The sequence below is a fragment of the Neodiprion fabricii genome, chromosome 7, assembly GCF_021155785.1.
Source record: "Neodiprion fabricii isolate iyNeoFabr1 chromosome 7, iyNeoFabr1.1, whole genome shotgun sequence".
Classification (NCBI taxonomy): Eukaryota; Metazoa; Arthropoda; class Insecta; order Hymenoptera; family Diprionidae; genus Neodiprion; species Neodiprion fabricii.
Window position 1 is genome coordinate 5,586,156 of NC_060245.1, and position 19,828 is coordinate 5,605,983.

Below are 19,828 nucleotides of genomic sequence, written 5' to 3' on the forward strand. Positions count from 1 at the left end.
TGCTAAATTGTCAGCGTGTTAACGAATCTTGTGCTCAGTTTTTAGCAGTCCACATCATATGCTGTTATACGGTAAAATAATAAACAAAATATAAACAGAAAAAAAAACAGTACTCTCAATTTCTAGTTACAATTGGAAACTCATACACATATCATCATATGCCTCCATACAATATCGGCAATAAAGTATGAAATAACGGCGAAAAAGAAGAAAACCCTATTTGTAGACAATTCAGTAAAAACCTCATACACAAATTTATCGAGCGGTGACAAAATCATGAATTGGCAATAAGACCATAGTAATATTGACCATTAAAACAACTACGGCCTTTATTAGATCAGCCGTCTATATAGTACGAATCCATAAATGACGAATAAAAAGTGAGAATACATCCGATTGTAATATACTCTCTCTCGACTATTGTTTCTTACAAATAGTGTGTACGCAAAACAGGTTTTATTTGGAGACTAATCCTTCACATCCGTTCTAGAACGCGCCAGCAAGTTCGTGAGTTATCTTCTAGTCGACGTTGACTGAATGCCGAAATATGTATTTTCTGGTGTTAAAACTGTTGCTTAAATAGTTTTACATTGAGCAATATATAATTATGTCTCTACTGTGGACGCGGACACGTACGGTTTTGTACGGCTCGTTGCTGAGCTGAATATAAGATTCTAATGCTACAATTTTTATAATTCCAAAATTTCACGCTATTATACGCAGCGATGATAATGTAAAATTAATTTGCGTTGAGTGATGGCATGACAATTTATTATTCATTTTCTTTTTTCATTTATTTGCACCCAGGGGTATCCGTCTTAATATTCTTCAGTCAACGCAGATAGTTTGAGACAGTGACATTTGTGCTACCACCTAGCGATTTGTTTTTGACCGTCGGTAAGTTAGAGATGAATTAATAGTCCCAACGGAATCCCCGTAAGCATGAAGGAGCATAATAAATGAAGGCTCACTTTCACGTCTTTTTTTGAAACTGACGTGTCCCAAGCAGTAACCTTGGAAAATCACACCGACACAACGTGGCACCTGGAAGTGAGGAGACAGCCTTGTCAATGGCTTGGTAACATTGTTTTATTGACGAACGTCGAGCGAAATGACAACGAATTTCAATTCAGTTACGTAAGGGCTTAGTGATTCGATCCTATTTTCAACATACCCAGATTATCAACTATTCACACGTGGCGGTCTGTAACCGTGGTAAAACACGGATAATCCCGTTGAGGTTAGATTCAGTCGTCAACCGCACAAACGGTGCACTTGAAAATTGCCGTATACGGCAAGTATTCAACACCGAATTGAAACATGTTGAACGTAGCGATCATTTGAACGTAGCAAACTTAATTGGCTATAGAATCTGGGAGTAAGAGCGTGAGTGATCATATTTGGATTCAAAAATAAATAATGTGTAAAAACATTAAGTAAAATAATTTTATAAAACTCACTACCAACAAAATCATTGTTGACATTATCTTTTTTGACACTAAGATTCGAATTTACGCCTTACCATAAGTACGAATTCTGTCAAACAGCTTTGGCCGCTAATCGTCGACACAGAGAAATATGAAACGACGATCAGAAAAAAAGAATACCATCGAGGATGGTAGTGGTGAACCTTTTGATGCTCAACAACATGGAGACACTCGTGGCGACGAGAAAAACATCGCTATATTATTTTTTCTCTATCTTTTACAAGGCATTCCCATCGGCCTGTCCAGCGCTATTCCTATGATACTTCAAAACAGAGGAGTTTCGTATCGTCAGCAGGTAAATAAATAAAGGACAATCCTGAACAAAAACAATCAAATTAAAGTGTAAAACAGTTAAATTTTCAGAAGACAAGTTTACATGGGGAAAAAAGCGTTTCTCGATTTATGCACATTTTATTTTGAGTACTATTGATCAAATTTTTAATACTCATTTGTTTTTACAGCATTTGACTCAATTGAATATTACTTGAACTTGACCGTTTATTCATCGTATCGAAGTAATATTTTTATATGAATCTTTGAAACTATTAGCAAATGTGTAACAAAATCGACAATATTGTGTTCCTCAATGTATCGACCGTTCTTTTCCTGTAATTGTTTTCAGCTTTTTGTCGCACCGCAGGAAATCACCTGTTATGATTCTTCCATGCATGTATTCATCGCATATATTTGCACAGTCAGTTATACGTTTCAGCTGTGTGATCAAATCAATGATACGGAAAAAATGGGCTAATTTCAATGATTCTTATCAATCAAAGTACGTTACGCAGCGCCAGAAAAAACTAGAAATTATTGGAGAAATGCATGATAAAAAGAATTTTATATTCAAGAATTCTTATCTCAAGATTTTGCAGTAAAAATTTGTCAATAAATGCGAAAGCTTGTGTAAAATCTTTGAAATTACATGAAAATATGTTATAGAATTTTTGTATGTACTTTGGAGTCATTAGTATTTCGGAGCACAACGATTTGTATCACTTGTCCCTTTACTAAAAAACAATGTCACAAAGCTTGAATTTAATATTCAACAATGATGTTTCTTTTCACTGTTTCAGGCAGAGTTCAGTTTTGTAAATTGGCCGTTCTCGCTAAAATTATTATGGGCTCCCATTGTGGACTCCATGTTCTCCCAGAGATTTGGGCGAAGAAAAACTTGGCTTATACCTACTCAGTATTGCATGGGGCTGTTCATGCTCTTTTTATCCGGTAACATAGATACTTGGCTCGGCGACAAGAATACACGCCCAAACATAGAATTATTGACTGCGCTATTTTTTTCTCTTAATTTCCTTGCCGCCACTCAGGACGTAGCGGTCGATGGTTGGGCCCTTACCATGCTCAAAAGGTATCTAGTCCCTGCTTGGATGCAATAAAGCTATCAAAGTCTGTAAAAACGTAATCTTGTTAATTCTTCAAGGTGTAATGTGGGTCATGCATCCACATGCAATAGCGTCGGACAAACTGCAGGCTATTTCCTCGGTTATGTGTTATTTATAGCACTTGAGTCGGCAGCATTTTGTAATGGTTATTTGAGATCGACGCCGTCCGAAGAAGGATTGGTCACATTACCGGGATTCCTTCAATTCTGGGGCTGGGTATTTATCGGCACAACAACCCTGGTCGCAATTTTCAAACACGAGGACAGCGTGGAGCCTCATCAAGATGAACCAGAAATGGACATAACACACGCATATAAATTGTTATTAGATATCATCAAGTTGCCGAGTATTAAAACACTGGCAATCATTTTGTTAACTGCCAAGGTTTGTAGATTATAACTTACTTAGGGATCTTTTTTCCCGATCATTTATCAACTCTTCGATCGAACTAGATAAACTATTGGACTGTCGTTCTAGATTGGATTTTCTGCTTGTGATGCTGTAACAGGTCTGAAAATGGTAGACGCTGGTATTCCTAAGGAAAAGATGGCTTTAATGGCTGTGCCTATGGTGCCACTTCAAATTGTTCTACCATTAGCCATAGCAAAATATACCGTGGGACCAAGGCCAATGGACGTTTATTTGAAGGCTATACCGTACAGGTAAGGATCAAAGCAGATAACATATCAGAATGTTGTTGATTCAGCAATTAGACAGTGCGTGTTATCTATAAAACCTTCGGAATTTACAGTTTCTAAAGTTACGCTAATATCTTTCCAACAGGTATGTGATTTTTTAACCAATTTATATGCTAATTTTTTTTAGCTATTTTGTAGATCAAGTTGTACTGGTCAAAAGTCATTGTACATAAGTATGATTTGATCTATAAAATAGCAAAGTTTCAATCAATTTCACAAAAAGCCAGTTCCCACGAGGATTATGCGAGATTCTTTGGACGATTGTTCTCGACTGCTGTCCAGTATCGACTGAAAAGTAGATGCGATTTCTACTCCACCTTTTTTTTATCAGCTACAACATTCTAGAACACGAAACTCAACAATGATGCACAATAAATATATCGAAGATAATAATCAAACCATTGAATAATTTCACAGGTTGGCTTTTGGATTAGTTGCCGCGTTTTTAGTATGGCTTACACCCTTTGTGGTAGTAAACGGAGATGTTCCACTTTATTACTACGTCGGTCTTATCGTCGTGTACTCCATCCATCAGGTAGTGTAGCCATCACTTTTTTGCGAATTCATCCATTTTCTTGCATCGATTTACAAGAATTTATATCACTCATATTTTATCAACTTTCAGGTCACTCTCTACAGCATGTTTGTAGCTGTGATGGCATTTTTTGCAAGGATAAGTGATCCGGCTGTGGGTGGTACTTATATGACGCTACTCAACACGCTGTGCAATCTCGGTGGAAATTGGCCAGCTACGACCGCGCTCTGGTTCGTCGATGCTTTCACCTTCAGGCAATGCAGTACAGATCCGACAAATGACTGCAGTACCGCGGCTGAACGAGAGGTGAGTCGTGACGCCATTACAGTGCTTGATGTTGTTCACGGAAGATTCGAAAATTCCTGAAAACTGCATCAGGCTCCAGTTAAATAATCGTTTTCTAGCATGTTTAAAAATTTTTCGCTATCTTACGATCAAAAAGTGTAGTTTTTTGATAAAATTCTTAAGGGCCTACAGTACGAGATCACATTACTAATTGTACTCGTAATACTCTTTCAGCAATGTGCGAATACTAATGCTGGCGAGTGTCACACGCAGTTGGATGGATACTACATTGAAAGTTTACTGTGCGTTATCATTGGTGTTGTCTGGCTGAGGTGGGGGCGAAGAAAAATCAACCATTTACAAAATAAACCACATTCGGCATGGCAAGTGGTGACACCGCATCATAAAAGTTAACGCCAAATTTTCAACATCTAGATTTTCTAATATTTTTCTTGTGCATGATAATCAGGGAATCGGTAACGACTAAAATTTTCCAAGAACAAACCAAAAACAAGCACAAAGTTTCGTGTATATCATTTCAGATCAGTGCATAAGTCACGCATAACTTACATAACAATAGAATTATTTTGGCCTTGCGGATTTGGCCGACTTCGACACTTAAATAAATTCTAATTATCATAAAATGACTGAAAACTTGGCTTTTAAACGCAAAGGCTGACCCTGAATTCTCTCGTTGATTCCATCTTCGTAATTAAAAAAAAAAAAAAAACACAGTTCAATTCAAAGTTCTGCTCCCATGATTTGCAGCACAATTCAAGCAACACGGAGTGTTGCAAGGTTTCGACGAGAAACTTAAAACTAAGTATTTATTTTTAGTACAGACCTATTTGAAGTGTGTATGGTGCTTCTATTCCATTCGCTATGTTTTCACCGTATATTAAGCGAACAGATGCATCATTGGTGTAAATTCAATACAAGAGCCAGTTCGTGAAAGAATGGTAATCCGGAAATATTCATTAGTATTCCCTGGCAAAGTTTTCCGCAATGGAAATTTTCCTGCTTAAACTTTTCCATGGGGTATAACTGCTTATTTCCTGTGAGCCAAACTATTTACTTACACTCTGTATAAAAGCCGTGATGGATCTTTGAGCTGCTTTTGTGTCGTGCGTCACAATTATTTGTCTGAAATTCGGGCGGGACTCGTTAGATTTATTTCACGACAGGTTGTAGAGAATATAGTAATTAAGTAATCCAATTCCTAAGAACGTTCAGATGGTGCCGTTCTCTTTTTTGGTTTCCTTCTTTATTTTGTATATTCTTGTGGGAATTCTTAGCACCGAAGTGGATAGAAACGATTATTTATTATTATTTTTTTTTTTTTTTTGACACTCGTTTCGTCATATCTCATTCTCGAAGTTTATCGCACGGTGAAAAACTTGACTGTTTTTATCAGTTACATTCCCTGCAAGGGACCATTAATTTGAACATAAACGTGAACATGAAGATTGTGCATGAAAAACGAAATGTATCGTACGTCTGTATTTATAGAAATTGAATTAGTCTCGTGTCGATTTTATTAGAGGTACCCTGGTGAAAACGGTGTCCAAAAAAATGTTTCTATAACGCTTTGAAATGAGATTTATGGTGAAGATTTAAAAAAAAAATTAAGATCACTCATTAATAATATCAGACTTTGTCGAGAAATATTTTTGGGAATGTTTCCAGTAGGGTACGTAAAGTCCTTGGCTCCAAAGACAGCGAAATATTTAAATTAAAACACCAGTTTGTATACCACAGTTTGTTATAAACCACAATATACAAATCGTGATTTTTGGAGAACCTGTTTGTTTCACTTTCTCCCATAATTTCCGTTTCCCTCCTATGAATGAATATTACCTGGAAAAAATATGGTATATTTTTATACCAACTCCCAAATGCGTAACATATACATACTATTAATAATTGATAGACGTACATATTTGAAGTTATGTTATTTCGGTACCACCTGTTACTAACAATCCTCATAATATATTTTAGTCTGTATAGATTTAGAATTAGATTTAGATTTAGATTCCAGACTCTGTATAGATTTCTGAACAAAGTCTAATCTGTCCGTGAAAATCAAGGAAAGGTCAGGGAAATGAAAACGTCTGTAAAACATGTGCAGAATAAGATAAGAAATCCCGCGAATCGCGCGTCCAATTATTTATTCAAACCTACAATTCGTTATGATAGCGAAATAATTGATATTTAAATTGTAGAATTTTCACGCGTTCGGAAAATTATTTTGTAACGTGTTAACTTTTTCATACAATTAAATTAAGGACCATCGATCAACGATATAAAAGTAAAATTCCTTGAATAAATTCTGTGTAAAAAGTTACAATAGTTGTAATATATTCACTTTATTTATCAAGGTTTTATACTTTTTTAACCGTTGTAAGCAAGATTTATAAACGTAACGACAAAATTTGATGTAAAGTTGACAATTCAGTTCGCTAAAATTATTTTTACATCAATTGCAGGAGTAGTTTCTGTATGGTATTAAATTCTAAGTCATAAATTATTACGTTCGATCGCGTGCCGTGCATCAATAATTCTATATCGCTTGTAAACTGACGTCAGAAGCTTATAATAACGTCTCTCTGTTACTGCTGACATCAAACAGCTGAATATATTGACTTATATTGCCGACTGCAAGAGATAAAATTTAAAAAACACTGCCAGCAACAAGGGAAATGTCAGAATCATTTGGAATTGAACTCTTTGTTTATAAAATTTATAATTATACGAATGTATAACGCGATACTTCTTGAATCGCCTTCGCGAATTTGTATTTCATTTCTTCCGTCAAGAAAACAATCAATACTCCACATTTGATCGTTTCGTCTAAAAGGACAAATGAAAAATGTCTTATAAGCATATTTTAGGAAAGATGGGAAGCAAGGACAGAAATACAATTTCAGAATATTCGATCTCATTATTTTATGTACTACATCAAGCTGATAACATTATACTGATTACTAAATTTTCCTTCAATCAATAGAGTGACAAAGTATTTTTCACTCCTTTTCAGTTTAGTTCGAAGATATTCTCAACATTTATGATGAGTGCAAACCTGCCGTTACAGGTGTTCAAAACTTTTCATCCCCACGTTTTTTATCGGCGATTATAACGTCTCAGTCCCTTTAATCTCTTGCAGATTAGATGATTACAGCACAGACACAGTCATGTTACGTTTTTTCATGCAACGCGATTCCTTCTCATTTTTATCCGGAATTTCCATGACCAATATTTCCGGGTTTTCGTAGCAGGGCTCGATCTCCGCAGGATTTGCAAATCCCTCTTCCGGTTCAGTCTCCGTGATCTTGATTAATTCTTTCTCCTCTCGAGTTACTCTCGATTTTATATCGCTTTTCACAGCCATTCCGTTTACCACAATAAGTAAAAAAAGTATCAAAATCATGACGGGATGTTAATTGCAGTTAATTGCAGATCATCAATAATTAACCAGACGAATTGCGAGGCTTGGACTGAAGTTTGTAACTGCGGATTGAACTCCGGAGTCGACGAATAATAAGCGGTCTTATCGAACACGTTTTGCAATTATTATTAAACACCGATTGCACACCTACGTGCTTAGAAATTATGCATTTTTATTACCGCTGCGCATAAAATTTTTCCACCTACACTTGGAGCGGTTATGTTTTTACAACTTCTTGACGAATAGGTATTACAATATTGATTTATTAACACCTGACCACGATACATTGATTATAAAACAAAGACTACGCGTTGTTAAAGTACCCGCACGGATTTATCGTTTCAGAATCCAATCTCTGCATGCCGAGAAAAATTCTCTCAAGAACTCCGAATTTTATAAACCTGTACGGAAATAATGCAATGATAAACGAGAGTGCTGCAACAAAAATTGTGTGAATTCAGATACTTAATGTGCTCCATGAAAAGATTGTCCAACTTCGTACTTAATAATTGATTCATCAAATTTTCGATTCAAAATTATCATCCATCACTGAAAATTTTTTTACGGACACGGAATAGTTTTCAGAGCATTATTCCCAGTAAGGATGGAATGAAAAATATTTAACGATTTCATTCGTGTAAGCTATAGTTCAGTTTACGTTTATCAAGCTACACAAGACTTATCGATTTGTTATAATCGCTTTGTTCCAATGCTTATACAGACTGACTGAAACAGTAGATTACGGTATAATTTCAAATTCCAATAGATGTGACTGTACGAGAATGTTGATTTCAAGTGCAAGGATATTTTCTTGTCTTCAAAGTTCAAAGTTCAAAGTTCAGTCTTTAAAGTTTCACGGACAGTTTCGAAAAAATTAAAAGTTTCGCATACTTCACCAGGAACATATATATAAAAAAAAAAAAACATATCGTCACCGTTAAGTGTATCCGAAATTGATAGTCGTAACTGTCAATGTTTTAATCAGACTGTAAAAAAATCTCAATTTGGTGCAATTTTACAGAATATTATACATAATACGGTTTAAGACAAGACTTGATTTCTGACATACCTCGGCTTATTTGGAAACTGAATTTGATTTTCTTTTCCACCAGACAATCCAGAAATCAATTTGGCACAGTGAAAATCTTCCCCTTTTGCTTTAGAGGCGAGGTTTTTTTTTTTTTGTTTTTGTTTATAGGGTGAAGAAAATTGCGAAGAATGAAAAACAAGTTGAGCTGTCCGTTGAGAATCATGTGCCTGATTTTCCTATAATGTGATTGAATTAATATATAACAAAGAGGCTAGAAAATTAGGAGGTAAAAATCTATTAATAATAATAATAATGATAATACAACATAAATAAATTAAAGTATACTGGGACAAGAAAGGGTTTTTAATAAGTGCTTAATATCAGATACACGTGTCAAATTTAATCAAGCATTGTTCATTGTCTTGCAATTGGAATCGAAGCGATTGTTGAAATTATAAAACCTGTAATATGTATATATTAATCAAAGTGCAGGAATGTTTGGAAAAATATTTTTTCAAACGAGGAAATTATGTCGTATTAAATCCGGACGTTCATTTGTACAAAGTTTTATTCCGACGTCTGCTACTGTGATTTGTAGATATTGATAAATGAATAAACTTTGTTTCACGATTTTACACATGTTCATTTTAATTCTTTGCACAAAATTTTCTCCGGAGATTAGACATCGTGTCTTTTATTTATTTTTTATTTACAATTAACCGCAGCATCCTGGCTCAGCTGAATTGTCGGATTTGATGATAGGAGACCGCTTTATCAGACGGGGAGTTCCATTTTCGTAGGAGAGTTGAATTATTTCCTCTTCGGTGTGATGCGGATTTTCTTCATCCGCCGGTGCGTGTCGACGGTGCATCTATTTTATGAAATGAAATTTTTATTTTTTTTTTACATTACTTATTAACAGGTGTGAAAAGAATCGTTGAATTTTCACAAGTGTGAAATAGATGAAAGAAATCATCGACGAAAAATTTCTATAGTTGTAATTAAAACACAGTCCTAAGCTATTTTCATTCTTTACACAAACCGGAAAAATTTAGTTCTGTTTAGCGAATGAAATTTGAGACCTTATTTAACCGAAAAAATCTATTTTACTCTTCTAGCAAATTTATATAAAATATAGTATTCACAACTAAAACATCGATCAACAAGAATTTTCTGTCTGGGTTATAGATTTGCATTTTTTTTTTTTAAATTACATGTTTTCCGAGACATTGATTGTAAATAACAATTTAACGAACTTCACTTTGGCATTTGAATTTTTGAATAAAAGTGATTTAAATGCGAAACTGAAGTTCGTTTAATTGTTATTTACAATGAATGTTTGAGAAAATAGATAACTTTTTTATTTGAAATCTGAAACATCGTTTTTGTTACTACAAAAGCAAACTCTATCTGATAAAACTGTTTTTTCTTTTATTACTTACCTGGAAGATATCAAAATTTGACATCTAGAAATTTCTGACAAAATTCGTGTTGACCTGTGTTATTTATCAACGTAAAAAAGACAAAAGCAAACTTTACAAGTAATAAATGAGGATTTTAGTTTTTATTCGATGTATAGAATCAAAATTTATTTATTTGTATATAAACTCATAAAAAAAAAAAAATGTTAATAATCAAACTAAATAATTTCTTGTACCAAAATTTCTTGTAATTTCAACAATATTCAAACCGCGATTGTTGTAACAAGACCCATATTCAATAGAATTCGTTGTACAACTATAAAAGAGTTAATTTTCTTCGAAAATAAAAATTCCAACCGCTTGATAAATTTGTATTATAGACATTATTACTTGTGAGCCGAAGAGAAGCGAAATTGGATCTGCTTCGAGTGAGGCACCCTTTTCTTCGTGAAGATGATCGACGCTTTGAACAATCGCCGTGCCGCACGCGACGATCAAGAAAACAAGACGAAGCGACATTTTGCAAGAATAAAATTGCAGTAGCTGAGTAAGTTTCTCGATTGCAAAGAGTGTCTGAATTAGCAGAGATCACGGCGGAGCTTTTTATACGATTTTCAGTAGTAAACCGCTGTGCAAATGTCGGTAGAAATAATAACGCGGGATGTTAATTGAAAAAAAAAAAAAAGTCGAAATAGTTTGTAAATTGGTTAAAATTCTTAGCTTTTTTCATATTTACGAGACAGCCGATACGTCAATGTCACAATCGTGCTTGTAATTATACACTCATTTTATCACTTTCGAACCGAAAACAATGCGATTAAACCGCTCAAGCATAGCAGTGGGCTTTTTTTTCCTCTCGTGAAAATCACTGAGGTTCGACCAATTTGTGCGTGAAATTTTGTCAAAATGGTTTATCCGAAATGAATTTCTTTTAGATTAAATAAATTTTGGAATACCTGTTCTTTGGGGTCTCTTTGTCGATCTTGCATAATCATTTGATTAGGTTCAAAGAGAAAAACGATAATTCAACGTGACAGAAATATTTTCATAACATCTTGTACTTGAATTAAATATATCTCTGTGCAAAATCAGTTTAGAAGAATGGTAATCCTTATAATTCACGTTCGATTTGTATTTTTATTTTAATTTTGAACAGCTGCTAGATTGATATCGAAAGATTTGAAAATAATAATAATAACAATAAGAGGAAACGGATTATTTGAGTCAAGTGATATTCGTTTGAATAAATTGAATAGTATTGAAATCTTCTGCTATGAGCCTGCCAAATTTCATTTCTACGTGCAATTTTGCATTATCAAATATTTTTCATGATCGTCTTCTTTTACGTTAAATTATTTCACATTCCCACAACCGATGCCTCTGAAAATATGAAACATGTTACAATTGTACGCTAGTAACGATTAAGTCAATTAAAATCTGACCACGAACTCACCACACATTCGTACAAGTCTTTCAACAGTTAATTAACACTAATTGTATATTATCATTAATTAAATCAATCCGAAACAGTATTGCAATACATTCTACCCATTCTAATAGAGACAGTAATGTATAACGTTCTTTATTTCTGATAGTGTATATATTACAACGTACGGTAACTATTTGAAATTAATAAATATTGTAGCGTTTATACTGTTCGTTTATATATATATGTATATATATAGTTTCCCCAGCCTTTTTTCATCCTCGCGACAATGCTCAACAATACATAATCACATTACAAATGTATACTATTGTCTTGGTTTGTAGGTCTAACATTTGTACATATATAAAATACCGGATCTCAAGGCACCCTTTCTTTGAAATTATTTTCTAAACATGTTCGTGCGTTAAACTGACAATGAGTCGAAGTCCTAACAACGCTGAGTACATTCCGACCTCGTCTTGTTGCGCAGTTTCATACTAAACGGATAAGTCATTCGTAAACTAACGTGGAAAAATGTGCTAGAATTGATCGATACTGTTCAACATTTTATCGAATTTCTTGAATTACTTCCTGAATTCGTTGAGCATCGAAACCTAGATCCTTGCACGTGAAATATTCCCGTTTTTTGATATTTCTGCATTCCGAACATAAATAACAACCGTAACACATTTTGAATAGTTTTGTTATGCACTCGAGAAAAGATGACCACATATAATTTTAAACTTTGAATAATATTGTGCAACATTTTTTCCTCCGCTAATCTGAAATACAAGTTTGAGAGTGTTTTTCTGTTTGGAATGTATTAAAAAAACGACAATTATCGGTGTCCTCTTCTTGAAATTTAGAAACATCCTTTCACCTGAAGGTCAGACTACCCTGAACGATTCAATTTTGGTAACGTAGAAATTTTACTATACATTTACTGGTCATCCACCGTGAATCATGTTTCAGGTGCCTCTGAGCTAATCAGCAAATATATAAATATACAAACATTTTATAACAATTTTTGTTACCATCTATTTTGATGCTTCGTCGTACGAAAGTATTGGTACCTTGTCACTTGATTGGCCCAAAGTTGCGCCCCATTTTGCACCCCGACCTGCCTCCGGGGTGGCCATCAAATTTGATCGAGAATTCGGCGACGTAGCTTCTTTACTGTGATGAATTCCATACAGGAAGTAAACGAGCATACCTGTACGACAAAGTTTATTTATGAAATTTATCCAATTAGCCACAGTGACGGGTCACCTCACAGTTGCTACACTTCTAAGAAACATTTTTAGTGGCTAGACTTTCAAAGCACACCCTCCAGTTTCTACTCGATGAACCTCGTACTTGTTTGTACGAAATTGTCGTTTTTTAAAACACGACTCAGCTGTTTATGGCGATGAAAATAGGACAGTAGCGAATGATTTGAAGGCATTCGTTTCACGGATTGAAGAAGACAGCTCCGGGACGGCCTCTGCATCATTTTATTCTTGAAAAGAACTCACCTAGTATCATCCACACAAAGAAGCGAATCCACGTCAGAGATGATAAGTGGAACATTAACCCAATGTTGCAGAAGATGCTCAATGCTGGAACGAATGGAACCAGTGGCACACGAAACTTTGCATTAAGTCCGGGAGTTTGTTGATGGCATCCGATTATGAAAAGGCCTAAGAGAATCATGTGAGGTATTTTTTTCGTTGTATTCAATTTTTGCGATATTTTTTTACGTCTAACGGTACTTACAGATGATCAGCACTAACCCAAGAAAGACGAAGGCGAAATAATCGCCAAGCCGTAACTGAGTGGACGGTTTGAAGACGATGTGTAACTTTGTACACATCGGAACACAGGCAAGGGTGAACAAAAGCGTAGCTAATGTGACACATTTTCCTGGTTCCATACGGCCCAACACCCATGCCAACCAAGAATATCGGGGCTTGAGCCTTCCGGTTCCTTCACTCAAGTCTAAAAGCTGTTGAAATGGAAATGGAAAGCGTTACGAAACTATCTTCGCAATTAGTGAATATGCAATATTAACGTCCCACTTTATTTTTTGCAATTTCAAATTGAATAATTTTGTTATTCTGATGTCAGCTAATTGTAAGTCGTGTATCTTTCAACGAGATTTTTGAAATTGGACAATTAAAGTGACCCTTGATGGTTCGATCTCAAGAAATTCGTCGTATCCAAGTTAATCACTCATCGATTTGATGTAGGCCTGTTTTCAAAACATTACAAGAGACTTCATGGGATTTCAAAAGATTCCAAGAGATTTCAAAGATTACAGAAGATTTCAAGGATACCAAGATTTCTGGAAAGTGTACACCAGACTTCACGTATCCAAGCATCAAGTCATCTTTACCTCAGCATTCGATGAATGGATGCTATTGCAGTCACTTCCCGAGTGTGAGTCTGGACCCTCGGTCACAGAAGAACCTGGAGTGCTGGGAGTAATGGCTTCCGTAGGACAAGTCGATGTTACCTCGGGACGATACCTCAAGACAATCACACTCGCGGAGACGATCGTGTAGGCCAAAAAGGTTCCGATCGACATAAATTCAACGAGGTGTTCGAGGTCGAAGTAAAACGCGATTGACGAACAGCACAATCCGGTGAATATCAGGCTGAAAATCGGTACTCTCGTGAACGGAAATATCTTGGCGAAAAAGCTAAACAAGAGTCCATCGCTTGCCATTGAGTACATCGTCCTTGGCAGGGAGAAAAGTGATCCAAAGAGGGTAGTGGTCATGCCGCACAAGGCACCAATGCTGCAAAAAAATGTTGTCTTTTTCGGTCATAGTGCGGTGTCTCGTTATACAGTTGAAGAAACCGATTCAAGGTTGATACGGAACTTAACGAGTAGGTGGAATTCACCTGATAACATATTTCGCCCAAGGCATAACTCCAGAAAAAGCGTCCAACAGTGCTGTGGTTGGATTTATTTCCCGGAATGGTACAACCGCAGTTAGGGTTCCACCTATGACGACGTAAGCTGTGGTTACGATTAGCATGGCAATGATAGTGGCGATTGGGATACTTCTGGCTGGTTCTCGAGCCTCCTCTCCAGCGGTTGCGATTGAGTCGAAACCGACGAATGCGTAAAAGCATGTGGCCGCACCTGGAAAATTACGAGAAGATGATGTTCCGTCGTTTACCAGGAACGGAATACACCATTCCACGGTATCAAACGTCCGCAATTACCTGCCAAAACACCGTTGAATCCAAAGGGAAGGAAGCCGTCTTTGTCATTGATCCAATTATCGATGTCTGCGTAATAGAATCCCATACCGCCGATCATTATTATCACTGCCAGATTCACCAAGGTCAGAACTGCGTTTACCATAGCGGACGCTTTTACACCAGCGGCAATTGGAATTGTGTAGAGAAGACACACGACGGCGGCTAGAAAATCGTAGCAGGGAGGATCGTCCGCATTTCTATAGCCACATACCAGATGGGATGAGTAATTGCTCAAGAATCCGCCCGTCAGAGAATCAACGTACGCACTCCAGGCCCTGGCAACGGAGGCTGCGCCTGTAAAAGATGAAAGAAAGACGGTCCGTGAATCTCAAAACTTGTGATACTGCGTCAAGATTCTCCTCGTCTATTTGAAAACGAAAAAGAAGTATCTTACAAGCAAGGTATCCCAGATCGATCACTCCCATTTGATTTCTTTTGTAATACGTTATAGTAGACTAAATACCAAGTGACACGTATTTTTTTTTATCTGCCATTAAACACTTTAAGGGAGTAAAACCACCCTCCAAAGTAAGGCACGTCAAGGGGCGATTTGGAAGTTTTTTTTTTTTTTTTATTAAGAATATCATAATCTTCATTTCTCGTTACTCGAAAACTTTTCCAATTGGATTGATTGAAAAATATTAAAATCACCCCTTGAGATGACTTGCTTTGGAAGGTGGTTGGTTGCACCACCTTAAAGTGTTTAATGGCAGATAAAAAAAAGCACGTGTAGCTTAGTTTTTAGCCTGCTAATAACATATTACAAAAGACATCAAATCGGAGAGATCGATCTCGAATACCTTCCTTGGTAGTCACCTTATGCTCGAAATAAATTTTTTCCAATACATGGCTCACCGATCATGTGCTCCAACATCACGTTCCATCCGATAATGAAGGCCCAAAACTCGCCGATGGAAACGTACGTATAGACGTAGGCACTGCCCGCTTTTGGGACCCTTGCACCAAATTCTGCGTAGCATAACGCTGCCATCAGTGATGCGAACCCCGCCAGAAGGAAACTGAGGACGATTCCTGGACCGGCGATATATCGAGCAACGATTCCCGTCAGGACGTAGATCCCTGCTCCGACCATATGACCGACTCCTGATGTCGTGTGAATGGAAAACCATACGGACATGAAATGGGATGTTGGCTTTAAAATTGAACTGATAATACCGATGATGTTTCATACCCAGCAAGGTGATTTCAAAGGCGGACAAGCATCGTTTCAGAGGAGTTTCCATGACGTTTCCTCGGATCTTTTTCATCCGATTCATTTTCGCGCACGTGTCACTCAACACGTGGCCCAAGATCATCCTTCTGACGCTCGGCATCGTTTTGTCACCTGAACAGAAGACACTGAATTGGTTTCATATTTCTAAAATGTTCCTTTTCGATTTCAATATTATATTACCTTTTTCACCGTCATTATTACAATATTCATCTACTTTCTTTCCTCCTAGCTTATCTCGAACTATTTAAAAATGGCATGAGATCCTGACGCTTCACCATTGAAGACAAACAATTCAACGTTATATTGAATTCATTACCGGAAATACATCGCAGCTAATGAAAGTGAACTACCAACGTCAATTCATCATTAAACTGAAGTATAATCAATCCCAAAAAAAGGCAGAAAAGATTAGTTTTAAAATCGTGCAATCACGAACCTACGTCACATTCTCTTGTCAATATTCAATCTCGATATGATTCGTTCCGAAAATGAATGGATCAGGGTGTGATTGGAATAACTGTCCAGTAAAGATGATTTGCTTTGGGCGAAAAAAATACAGCAATGATTGCTCGGCAATGTCGTCAGTGATACAAGTGATGTCATATGTGACTGCCTAAATAATTGTCGAACCGAAACTCTAGCGATGTGCAGGGATTGTCCACGAAACTGCAGTTAAGTTCGAGCTTAATCGTATCTTTATATTCAAGTCATAAAAGTGCACATTGAAAGCAAAGAAGGGCATTAACTGTCGACTCACCTTGAGATGCTATAATTTAAATGAAATCCCTAACAAAAGGCAGACCGTGCGGGCTACACAAAATCGCAATGGTTGCTTACCACCGTCCGTAAGGTCGTGTCTCACCACTTTTACTGCGCCAACTCAGAAGCTGATCGATAAAGCCCAGAAACTAGTTGCGCGCTTTGCATGCATTTGTTCGAAAACTAAGCTCACAACTTTTTAGAAACTTTTTTCAAAAGTGTACTTTGTTTTAAATCGGCAAGCACGTGTCTATAATCTCACAATTTTATTTCACAGAGATAGCAAAATTTGCTTTTAAAATTATAGTAGCGAAGTTTAAGTGAGCTGTAAGCTTTCTAAAGTAAGTGAATACTAAAATCATTCTTAACCCTGTCGTGCATACATTTTTCCTTACATGCGATTCACTTGAAATTTTGAATGCATAGGCGTTTGGAATCGCTGACTGCGAATCTGAACTCGAAATTCAAAAATTCAAAACGAAGGATCCAATATGGCGGACGTCAGTTCGAAAAGTTATTTGATTTTGAGGAAACTCTATGTTACGTGGTTTTTGGGGTCACTGATTACGAATCTGAATTCGAAATTCGTACATTCAAAATGTCGAACAAAAAAAAACAACGCGATGAAAAATTTTGAAAAAATGTTGAGTCACCATCAATGCTCGCATCAAATTAGCTCTCAATTTAACATTCTCGAAAACTAGGCAGACGAATTCTGCCAAATTTTCATATAACAACGAGCTGTAAAATTTTCCGCTTTTTATGATTGCGTAAATTTTATCATCAGCTACCACATTGTTGATACCAGCAATTGCACAATCTGTATTACCGACCTTTACCGATATCGGTAACTCTATCCGATAAGCATCTCAACACACGGCGTTATTTAATCGAAAATCCGTATTTACCAGCAGTGTGTTTGCAGTGACCCGCGTCAAGTTTCTCCCTGAAAATGGTGAGCATAATTAATAAATAACATTAAAAAATAACTTTACAGTCCTATAAAAATTCAAGCACGACAAACTATTCCAATGGTGAAAAAATTTGGGTGTCAATGAAATCATTCGTGCACTTGTTTCGAGTGATCTTTCTATCGCAGCGATAATCCGAAGCGTCATTCTTTTCACAAACTCATCATCGAACGGTGTTACATGCATGTCAGCGAAATACAGACTCGGTAATTATATCAGGAATTCAGTTGGGATAATTTATTAGAAAACAGTACAAAGTTATTTTGGCTGACAAAACAAGACACTGTTATATCTGTTTTGAGTTTGAAATTCCCGTCGTAATTTTAAACGGTGTTGTTTCAGATTATTTCATTGTTAATTTTATATAATTTTGTCGCATGGACTCGGAACGTGTTGAAGAAATATTTGACCTTCGTAACTATGATACGAGAAAAATTATTTTCGTAAAATACAATAACCCCATTAAACGTTGCTGAATCTTCCGATCGGATTAGTTGCGTGTGCAATTCACGACCAATTATGATAGGGAGAGGAATTTGTCAGTTAGATATCATCGAAAATCAAATCGTGATAATCGTTGTAGAAGTTGATAATTGGGGAAATGAAAATAGATATACAGCCTAATGGACTTATTCATTCCGCGATATGCACATTATCGCGCATTTTTATAGTACATAAATAATTTTGTTGTCAGGAGTGACGGAAAATTGGTGTATCAACTGTGTCAAGTTTAACGGACCACCGTTTTTGTCAATTCGTTCGAAGCTACGTTCAGGAAACAGACTACATCGGCTGAACAAGCCAAGTTTCTTATTTATTAGGTGAAACGCGATTATAGAAAGAATCTCGGATTTGGTGGGTGAATTATTTAAACTGTATAATGTGAATAATCAGGCAGTAGAGAAGAAATGCTTGAGTATTCAGCTTTCTAAGAATCCTAGTCTCAAACACTGTACTAGAACACGTGTTTACGAAAAGTAGAATGGAAGTAGTGTAAACCATAATGATATTGTCATCCAGAAAAAAAAGTTAAAATGTGTACAGCGTGTCTATGGGAAACGCCTTTTTCTCATTTTAGTTTAACATTACATCCATATTATAGTTGTAAAAAGTAGTAAAAACAGTCATTTCTTGACACCGGCACAACAGTAGTGATGAATTTATAATTGTAGAGTAATCGATAGACAATCCATAAATTCATATAAGTCGTAGTATACACTTATAATGATAATCGTTACAGAGTATACAATTTCATTTCATTTCGCTTGTTTCACTTTCAATTCTTCATCTTCAAAATTTTCGTGAGAACTACGGTACAATTGCCTATACATATATATAATAAAGTAATAATTTTTTAAGTAGTGGCTGCATATATTGTAATTATAGTTCTGTAATTACATTAGTAGAAATAGTGGAACACTTTCTACGTGTAACAACGTATAAACTACTTGTGCTTACATCGCATATACCCTCAGTATTACACCTTTATGCATATGTTACATGTCACTTGATCAAATAATCCATATATATCATTTGTCATAGTAACTAGAAAAATTCAGTAAAACAGGTATCGTCAAAAAAACTGCTTGAATATTGTTGGAATTACGAAAAACGAGGTACGCGTAAACATTTTGCGCTGTTGCCGATCCTTTTTTGGTTATTGCAACGCAAAGTCAGTTTCTGAGGTTTACTCTACTTTTTTAGTTAAACAAGGCTTTAACGTCAATTTATTCTTGCACAAGCGTTAAATTTTCGCAACAGTTGCAAGAAAATATAGCAACAGTGATCGTAATGAGAAAGAATAGTAACGGATACTAGACTTTCCGGTAACAGCTAGAAAACTAATTTTCATTTTCTATCTAGAACTATATTTTTCGATTGTGGAAAA

General features: G+C 36.0%; 2 protein-coding genes across 8 annotated transcripts; one reads left to right on the plus strand and one right to left on the minus strand.

Annotated features, from left to right (window-relative positions):
* Nucleotides 1-957: 957 nt before the first annotated feature.
* Nucleotides 958-6,677, plus strand: LOC124186175 (acetyl-coenzyme A transporter 1). Of its 6 annotated transcripts, XM_046577632.1 has the most exons (9): nucleotides 1,001-1,270; nucleotides 1,314-1,386; nucleotides 1,548-1,782; nucleotides 2,561-2,850; nucleotides 2,923-3,268; nucleotides 3,362-3,546; nucleotides 4,000-4,117; nucleotides 4,208-4,423; nucleotides 4,637-6,677. In XM_046577632.1, the coding sequence occupies exons 3-9, from the start codon at nucleotides 1,579-1,581 to the stop codon at nucleotides 4,814-4,816; spliced, it is 1,539 nt and encodes a 512-aa protein (XP_046433588.1). In that variant the 5' UTR covers nucleotides 1,001-1,270; nucleotides 1,314-1,386; nucleotides 1,548-1,578; the 3' UTR covers nucleotides 4,817-6,677. The 6 variants fall into 6 exon arrangements, with proteins under 6 accessions (XP_046433592.1, XP_046433591.1, XP_046433588.1 ...); XM_046577636.1 differs by lacking the exon at nucleotides 1,314-1,386 and having other exon boundaries at nucleotides 958-1,078; XM_046577635.1 differs by lacking the exon at nucleotides 1,314-1,386 and having other exon boundaries at nucleotides 993-1,132.
* Nucleotides 6,678-11,864: 5,187 nt separating this feature from the next.
* LOC124186176 (cationic amino acid transporter 4) lies at nucleotides 11,865-17,066 on the minus strand. Of its 2 annotated transcripts, none has more exons than XM_046577637.1 (9): nucleotides 16,968-17,066; nucleotides 16,169-16,321; nucleotides 15,832-16,080; nucleotides 14,938-15,270; nucleotides 14,611-14,854; nucleotides 14,099-14,504; nucleotides 13,480-13,708; nucleotides 13,239-13,403; nucleotides 11,865-12,937 (listed from the first exon to the last, which is right to left on the minus strand). In XM_046577637.1, exons 2-9 carry the CDS (start codon nucleotides 16,308-16,310, stop codon nucleotides 12,762-12,764), a joined length of 1,944 nt encoding a protein of 647 aa, XP_046433593.1. In that variant the 5' UTR covers nucleotides 16,311-16,321; nucleotides 16,968-17,066; the 3' UTR covers nucleotides 11,865-12,761. The 2 variants fall into 2 exon arrangements, with proteins under 2 accessions (XP_046433593.1, XP_046433594.1); XM_046577638.1 differs by having other exon boundaries at nucleotides 17,048-17,062.
* Nucleotides 17,067-19,828: the final 2,762 nt, after the last annotated feature.

What these genes read in the sequence shown, in the direction of transcription:
- LOC124186175 (XM_046577636.1), top strand. Translation starts at nt 1,579, where the DNA reads ATGAAACGACGATCAGAAAAAAAGAATACCATCGAGGATGGTAGTGGT. An exon ending in TCATTTTGTTAACTGCCAAG is followed by an intron (nt 3,269 to 3,361) that starts GTTTGTAGATTA and finishes CTGTCGTTCTAG; the next exon opens with ATTGGATTTTCTGCTTGTGA. An exon ending in TTGAAGGCTATACCGTACAG is followed by an intron (nt 3,547 to 3,999) that starts GTAAGGATCAAA and finishes ATAATTTCACAG; the next exon opens with GTTGGCTTTTGGATTAGTTG.
- LOC124186176 (XM_046577637.1), bottom strand. Translation starts at nt 16,310, where the DNA reads ATGCCGAGCGTCAGAAGGATGATCTTGGGCCACGTGTTGAGTGACACG. An exon ending in GATGTTGGAGCACATGATCG is followed by an intron (nt 15,271 to 15,831) that starts GTGAGCCATGTA and finishes CATCTTTTACAG; the next exon opens with GCGCAGCCTCCGTTGCCAGG. An exon ending in ATTCAACGGTGTTTTGGCAG is followed by an intron (nt 14,855 to 14,937) that starts GTAATTGCGGAC and finishes GTAATTTTCCAG; the next exon opens with GTGCGGCCACATGCTTTTAC.